At 37.8% G+C, this 8,144-nt stretch overlaps 2 protein-coding genes across 3 annotated transcripts in view; both read right to left on the bottom strand.

The window, feature by feature from the left end:
• LOC104743032 (zinc transporter 11-like) lies at window positions 5,726-6,948 on the bottom strand. Its single transcript, XM_010464153.2, has 2 exons — window positions 6,383-6,948; window positions 5,726-6,298 (listed from the first exon to the last, which is right to left on the bottom strand). The coding sequence occupies exons 1-2, from the start codon at window positions 6,855-6,857 to the stop codon at window positions 5,781-5,783; spliced, it is 993 nt and encodes a 330-aa protein (XP_010462455.1). The 5' UTR covers window positions 6,858-6,948; the 3' UTR covers window positions 5,726-5,780.
• Window positions 7,415-8,144, bottom strand: part of LOC104743031 (mitochondrial import inner membrane translocase subunit TIM50-like) — a 3,859-nt gene continuing 3,129 nt past the window's right edge. The window contains exons 9-11 of one of the 2 annotated variants that reach the window (XM_019236411.1): window positions 8,056-8,144; window positions 7,852-7,954; window positions 7,415-7,748 (exon numbers count right to left, since the gene is read on the bottom strand). In XM_019236411.1, the coding sequence (XP_019091956.1) occupies window positions 7,703-7,748; window positions 7,852-7,954; window positions 8,056-8,144 (238 nt within the window). In that variant the 3' untranslated portion in view covers window positions 7,415-7,702. The remainder of the gene's footprint in view (window positions 7,749-7,851; window positions 7,955-8,055) is intronic. The other variant, XM_010464151.2, reaches the window with a different exon arrangement.

Below are 8,144 nucleotides of genomic sequence, written 5' to 3'. Positions count from 1 at the left end.
TAAAAAAAAAAAAAAAAAAAAAATTCACACAAAGATTTTTCTTCTTTCTTTCGTTTCTTTCGACATCCTTCTCTGTGATTTTCCTCTGAAGTCTCAATCCATCGAATTGAGAGAAGAGATGTGTCGGAAATCGGTTTCTAATCCGCTGTTATCACCATCTAAGCGACGTCGGTGACAACTTCGGCCTGATTCCTCAACCGCAAACACCAATCAGGAAGTTAAAAAAATCGATGAGTTTGGTTCAAGGACGTAGCCCTGGGCATTCGGTTTGTTCGGCTAAATCGGATCAGTTTGTTTGGTTTGTTACTTATTCGGTTTTTGAGAAATCTTGCCAAATTGGACCGATAACTTATTCGGTTCGGTGTATTCGGGACTCGGGTTAATCGGGTCAGTTTTCTGAGAAATATTGCATTCCGAATTCAAACCGAATCTACACTACTTCGGTTATTATGCACCGAAGTAGCCAAAAAAACTGAGCCTAACAAGTGTATGTATCACATCATTACAGAACCATATGCACCCATGATTTACAAAAGAATGTACCAAAAGCCCTCAGCCTAAATAACAGTTTGATTAGAATTGAATCAATACCAACTCATTGTTTAGGAGGTAGAAGCTATTGAATCAATACCATATCAAGGCTGCATGGTGCAGGCTGCTTATCCGCATCAAAAAACCACAAAAGAGAGCAGCTACCACTTTCATATTCCCGAGTTATGTTAATGCTGCTATTCCACATCAAAAAGTACAAAAGAGTTGCTTCCTAATTATACTACTACCTGTAAACATCAAAACAGAGAAACACAATAAGTAATCCAAGTTCCAACATTCAATAATCTAACTAGTATTTAGAAGATATAAATGGAAATGCATAACTTATACCAAGGCAAGCAAGAGTCACTGAGTATCATTTTGTGCATTCCGAGAATTTATACAAGTAAAACAATGGTCATAACTCATAAGTAAACAGAATTGTATATAACCAAGAGTAAACAAATTGGTTATACACTTATACTAACCAAGGGATTCAAAGAATGCAACATCCTCCAACATCTGCGTCATGGAAGCAACATCAGCTTCTGCTTTAAAAGAGCACATGTACGATAGCAAAGAGAAATCAGAAGTAAACAAACCAGTGTAATATAAATACAAATCAGAAGCACATTCAGAGTTAAAGTGATCACCTTAGCCATTGCTGAGTGAGCATCAGTACTTCAACCATATAAGGAGAAAGAACTCCTATATGAATCCAATACTCGGCCACTAGTACTAAACACTGATTCTGAAGCGACAGAGGAAACTTGGATAGCTAGAACATCCTTACCCATAGCAGACAAGATAGGGAACTTCTGGGTGTTACACTTCCACCATGAGAGGACATCATAAGGGAAACCCAAAGCAGTCTCCACTCTAACATCTGTTTTCTCAGCCATCTACTTGTCTCCTAGTGTTAATCATATTGTTGTATAAAGTCTCTACCCCCTCACAACCATCATCATCATCATCATCAGATAAGGCAGCCATAGTATTTGCTGCTTGTGATGCTTCGGGTTGCTCAACCTCAACAGGTATGCTAAGTCTGAAACTGTATTCCTCATACAGTTTTTTCATCACATTTGTGACTAATTTAGTAAGCTTCCTACACTCGATTGTATCCTTACCATAAAGTTGTTCAAAGCATAGACTAGCAAACTGCATCTTATTCCTGGGATCAAAGACACTACCAACAATAACTAGCGGATTCATATTCATTAACCCATCCCAATACTTCTCAATTTTATCCCTCATAATGTGAGCCTGCTTCCTAACCTCCTCATCACTGTTTCCACACTTAGTAATTAAATTTCTTTCAATGTTTACAATCTCCTTGTAAGAAACAGTCAAGGTCACAGTTGTGGAAGCCGAGAATGTCAAAGTGCATTTGTAAAAGACCTTAAGAAACTTCACTAACCTTGCAGCCTCTTCCCAATCAGAATACATTGGTGGTCCAACACGTGGCTGCTTAGTCTTCTCATCATCTTCCAGGAAGTATTCATCGTACAACTTGTCCTCACTCAGCATCTTCTCAAAGGCTACTCTTAACTTCAAAGCTGCGGTGAGCATAAGATATGTTGAATTCCACCTTGTAACCACATCGAGAGGCAAGTTGCCTTTACACACCTTTCCTGTGTCACACCTGTAGAAGATTAAAGCCAAATCAGAAGCAAACAATCCAAAGTAATATAATTAGAACAAAATGGTGAAAAACTTAAAGTGTTCACCTCAATTGAAAGGACTTCAATCTTGCAAAAGAAGATCTCACATATTTGACGGCATTCCGGATAGCAACAATGCTTTTATTTGCGATTTTCAGACCATCTCCCACAATTAGATTGAGAATGTGAGCACAACACCTCATATGCATGAATTCACCATTGCTTACTAAAGCTCCAACTTCTTTCAGCATCAACGCTTCTCTAAAAACCTTCAGACCCTTGTCATTCCACTTAGCATTATCAACCGTAATTGTGAAGACTTTCTCAATCCCCCAATCCTCTAAGCAACCAAGCAGCTGTCCTGCAATTGTCTCTCCTTTGTGATCCGTCACTACCTTGAAGCTAAGTATCCTTTTCTGCATTGCCCAATTCTCATCAATCCAGTGACCAGTCACAACCATGTAGTTGACAGATGTGGATTGTGAAACCCATATATCAGTGGTTAGAGAGACTCTTTGTTTCTCAACACTAAACAAGTGTTTTAGCTCTGATTTCTCTTGCAGATACCTCCCAACAATGTCCTTAGAACATGTATTTCTAGAGAAAGTCTTATATAATGGCAGAATGTTGAAACAAAACCGCTTCCACCCTTCATATTCAACAAAGGAGAATGGCAACTCATTCACCACAACCAATTCATTAACTGATTGCCTAAACAGCTGAGGATCATACCTAATGACCCTCATATTCCCTTTATTATCAGTACCTAATGCCTTCTGACTCTCCCTCTCATTGAAATCCTTGTATAGTTTGCATATACGAATGTGACCCCTCATCGAACTAGTCCCTGCTAGAACCGTATCACACCCTACTTCTGTCCCACAATACTTACAGAAACTATACTTATCATCCTCATTCCTCTGACTGAAGTGTCGCCATACCTCAACCCTTTTAGGATAATTCCTCTTTGGCTTAGGTGGTAGAGCAGAGTCTGATGTATTCCTTTTATTCCCAGCCTCAGCAGTCCCAGCAGCAGAGTCGACATTAGGGTCGTTCGGGTCTTGAGCATCCATCTGCAAACCATCACAGACGCTTAACATTAGAGAAGTTCGAGCAAGTAAACCATCAAAAAATTTATACTCACAAGTCACAACAATCGATTAAAGCAACCCTAGTTTGTGTTTAAATCCCAGATGAAAACAATTACGACTAAATTTAACAACCCAGAAGACGAAATTATAAGGAACTATACCAAATTTTGGAAAATAAATCGATTTGAAAAAATTAGGGTTAGGGTTTTTTTGGAAATCTAACATTAACGAGATTAGGGTACTAGAAATTAACAGAAACCCAAGGATTTAAAATGATTTCAATTATAAGAACATAGATTGAAAGGAATAAGAGTTTACCTTCTCGATTTGGGGATTAGGGTTCACCAAATCTTTCGATTTCGAGAATTTTCCAACAAAGATCTACTTGTAAAAGACAACGAAGAATAACAGAAGAAGAGATTAAGAGAACGAGAGAAGAAATGATGATGATGAGTGACTGAGACGGAGTTTGGGTTTCTCGGAGAATCGCCTTCGTAGTCGGCGGCGTAGGGTTAGAAGGTTTTCTCTCGAGGGTGAAAGACTGAAAGTGATTATTAGGGTTAATGAGACACCATTTATACCTCGGTTTAGTAAAACCGATCGAAAATGACCCCCCAAACCGAAATTCCCCGAAACCGAATCCGCAAATTAATTTTCTCGATCGGTTCTCCTCATCCTTCTATCTCGTTCCCGAAAACCGAATGTTTCGGTTTACTCGGGTCGGTTTTTTTGGGTCTGACCGAAATCCCATGCATACAAGGACACTCCAATCTTGTTCCCATGGTACACATATCTCTGATTTGAAGTGTAGATCTTTATTATCTTCTGAATTGAGAGTAGAAATTAGAAATTTAGGGTTTACTGATTTGGGAATTTACTAGTAAAATTAGGGTTCAAGATGTGAGTTTGTTTGATTAATATTGGGTCTTTGTCGATTGGGTCTTTCGATTGGGTGTTTGATTTTAGTAAGTTCAGGATGTGAGTTTCATCTCTTCCTCTACTTCTTCTTCGATTACTTTGTTTGAAATTGATTAAGACCCAGACAATGAAGTCGTTGTCTTTGCCAAAAGAACTGTTAAAGACTTGAAACTTCCCTCTGCATTTATCACTCATATTGCCCAATCTATTCAGGTTTTTTCTAAACTAGATCAACACTTTACACCGGTTACTTAAGTTTCTCTCTTCTGCTATGTTTTTGTTGTTAAGCTCTTTCACTTGTCATAGAGATGGATGATAGATTGAGAATTTGGGGTTACCACTTAGTCTTATGTTAGTTCCAGATTCGACTTATTGTTTCTAAATATTTAGGTTTAACTCAAGAAGAGGCCTGATTATAGCATTGTACCATGAGTTGTATTATCTTTAGGATTACATTGTGTGATGTTTTTGCTTTAGTTATGCTTTATTCTGTTTTTATTCAATCAAATCCTTTAACGCTCTATTAAGGTAAGATCCTAATTTTCTTGTTGCAAGCAGTTTCCTTCGCAGCAATGCAAAAAAACGTGTAATGTAAGCATCCAAATCAAGTTGCTCCTTCCTTGGAGGAGCTCATGACCATTGCCTCTCGAAGACACAATTCTTCTTGAATTTTCATCACCAGGTTTTGCCTTTAACCGCATCTAAATATGCATCGCAAGGTATATACAAAGTCTAACTGAACTCTGTACCCTTTCTTTTGTAAGCTCGAACAAAATGACCAATGAGGGACAATACTCCGAGTTTTGGAATCGTAATGAAGATGGAAGCAATTCCGATGAGGAAATTTCAGATTCAGATAGTAACTCACTTACTTGATATATAAGCGCATGCATATCCAATCTTTTCGGTTAAACTTCTTGTAGCTTTTAAATGTCTAACTCACATGTTGATTCATCTACATCCAGATGCTAATGAGGCTGCCAAGAGCCTAGCAGGACCTAAACTATCAAAAAAATTGGGACTAGACGAGAAATTTGTTTTACTAGAGCAAGCTGAGCAAGTTGTAATCGTTTGTTTAGAAATCTCTCTGCTTACATTGGTCATTTTCCTGCTTTGTCAGTCTTGGAGCATACCATTTTACAGTGGTCAACAAACCAAATTGTACTTGACATATTACAATTTTCAAAATAATTTTTAAAAAAAATTTAAGGACCCAAAATTAAGATCTACCATTAGAGCATACCATTTTACAGTTTTTAAAAAAGTTTTAACTTCATTATTTCTAATTATTATAATTAAAAGTATATTTAAATTTTTTTTTTAACACTCGACTGTTGAACTTGCTCTTACAAGGATTAGCTTCTATATAGTGCATGCTTGTATCTTAGTTGATAGATTTGTGCAATTCTTCTATTATAATCTGGCTTTTTAACAATTGGGTTGTAAATTAATTATGTTTTATTTAAATTAATCCCAACAGACGAAATAAATTCACAAATATATATTATATATGTAAAGTTGTTTCCTGTAAAATTGATTAATATTTATTAAATATATTTGTGTTTTTTTCTTTCTTTCAAGTGTCCCATATCATAACAATGGCGATGACAACAACTCCAAACAACACAGCCAAAAACTTATAAGGAGGCTCATCGACATGAACCTTCTTGTTTGGTGTATACCCTTTTGCCAACAAATGGTTCACAGACACATACACGAAAACCCCACACGCCAAGCTCATCGACACTGCAAATATCCAGTCTGCGACCGACCCTTGAGTCGTTGCATCGATGACTATCCCGATCGCTACACCGATTGGGCTAGATATGGCGAATGCGAAAGAATATGTGACTGAGGAGAATAAAGGACGGTCAGGGATCATACGGAGGAGAGCAATACCCATGGCGATCGCTGCAAATATCTTGTGGAGTGTTATTGTCCATAGAGCTCTCCAAGCATCTGATTTTGTCTCTGAGATCCCAATTGCTATGCCTTCGAAAACAGAGTGGAAACAGAGAGCTACGATCAATAGAATGCTATCTCCGACCGATGTTTCAGTTGTTGCTGACGTCTGTCTCGATTTGTCTTCTCCTCCTGAAAGCACCAAACTTTCAACACTCACTAACCGTTTCTAATTATCGATTTGAGATTCACAACAAGTTAGAAACTTTTTGGTACCTTGAAGCTCCAAATCCCTTTGGGTCTTCTTTGAGTAGATATGAGCGATGACAGAATCAGCAAGCATTGTCAGCAGAAAACCAGCACAAGCCAACATATATGCAAATGGGTAGGCCGGAGAAGGCTCCGACTCTCCTTCAGCCGTCAACAAATCCCGAAACGTCTCATCAGCATCTGACAAGAAATGCATCAAGGCGGTTGCAAGAAACACTCCCCCGGCGAATTGTGTTCCAAGAACCAAAAACCCTTTACTCCATTTCAAGAAATAAGGAGATATTCCGCTTATGAACGTGAGGACAAAGATGATCACAAGGCAACCTATTTTGACAGAGATCAAGGATTTTGATTTGAGATCAGAGCTACTCTTAACGGGCGGGGCCTCATCGTCGTCGTGGTCTGCTCCGGTTCCATGGGAGAGACAAGGGACGACCAAGACAAGAAAGAGGAAGAAGACGAAGAGAAGAGGACGATACATGTGAATTGTATCGGTTTATGTGTCAGTGATTCGAAGTTAAGAGATATAGATATGTCGTGTAATAAATAAGTGGTGTTTAAGAGTCGTACTAAAAACTAAAAGTCATGGATGGAGTTTTGTACTACATACAATAAATTTATGGTTTTTTGATTGGTTGATTACAACTTACACATTGAAAAGGATTACAGGTGAAGGAACTTTGCAATTGGTTGCTGCTAGACATAGACTTATCTTTCGATGAATTCAAATTTATGAAGAAAAAAAGTTCAGTTATTTGGTTCAGATAAACAAGATAAATCTATTAACTGAATTAATCATAATTTTAAAAAAAAAATTCTAAAGGAGAGGTTGATTGACCTAATTGTAGACCTGATATTTTGCACCTTAAGACACGCATTAAAACAGACAGAGACTAGCGTACTAGAAAAGGTAAATTACTCTTTTTTTTTTAGCAATACCTACCAACAGACGTTTCAACCAATAATGTCTTAAAAGTTCATAATCATAACTCAATTTGTTAAACAGAGCCAAAAAAAAATATATATATATCAGAGAAAAACAAAAACTGTATTGTTGTTAGTCGACGAAAAATGAACCTTCCATTTGATAATTTCTTATTTTTTTTAGTTTTCTCAAAGAGAAGTTTTCTATCGAAAGCAGAGACAAAGGCGAGGAAAATTGGGCAAAGACATAACAACTCTTTGATGAGAAAGACACCATCCATTTTAGTTTGAATTTTACCTAAACCACCATAGCGATGAACAGTACCTCCTGTTCCTATTTTATAGTGTGCAGCATCAATGACGATATAACTGTCTCTCGCTATACATAAAATATTAGATCCTTTAACGCCTCCAGAATCGGCCTTGTCCCCGTTGTTCTTGCATTCGCCTGCGTACAGACATATATAACAGTCTTAGTGGGGGACACTAGCTAATAGATTAATGCATTGATACGATTGGGGTAAAGAAAAAGTTCTGATATATCGACTCACTGTTGATACTCTATGGACCTGTCAAGGAACTCTTTGGCAATATCTTTTCTCTCGTAAGAGGCTAGAACCGGTCTGATGTCAGCTGGAGCGTTACGTGCTACATCTGCATAACAAAAATACGAAGAATCAACCAGACAACACTTATAAAGGCTGCTCACAAGACTGGACTAGAACTTAAGTTATTCCACACTACATAATACCGACATTCAAGAAAGGGTATCAGGTCAACTAGGGCCGTGTCGTCAGCTTCAAGTTTGTAAGGCTTGATTGGCACGCTATTCTCTGGCTGAAGG

This window comes from Camelina sativa, chromosome 14 (assembly GCF_000633955.1).
Source record: "Camelina sativa cultivar DH55 chromosome 14, Cs, whole genome shotgun sequence".
Taxonomy (NCBI): Eukaryota; Viridiplantae; Streptophyta; class Magnoliopsida; order Brassicales; family Brassicaceae; genus Camelina; species Camelina sativa.
This window is presented reverse-complemented; position numbering and strand designations above follow the sequence as displayed.

What these genes read in the sequence shown, in the direction of transcription:
- LOC104743032 (XM_010464153.2), bottom strand. Translation starts at nt 6,857, where the DNA reads ATGTATCGTCCTCTTCTCTTCGTCTTCTTCCTCTTTCTTGTCTTGGTC. An exon ending in AAGGGATTTGGAGCTTCAAG is followed by an intron (nt 6,299 to 6,382) that starts GTACCAAAAAGT and finishes TGGTGCTTTCAG; the next exon opens with GAGGAGAAGACAAATCGAGA.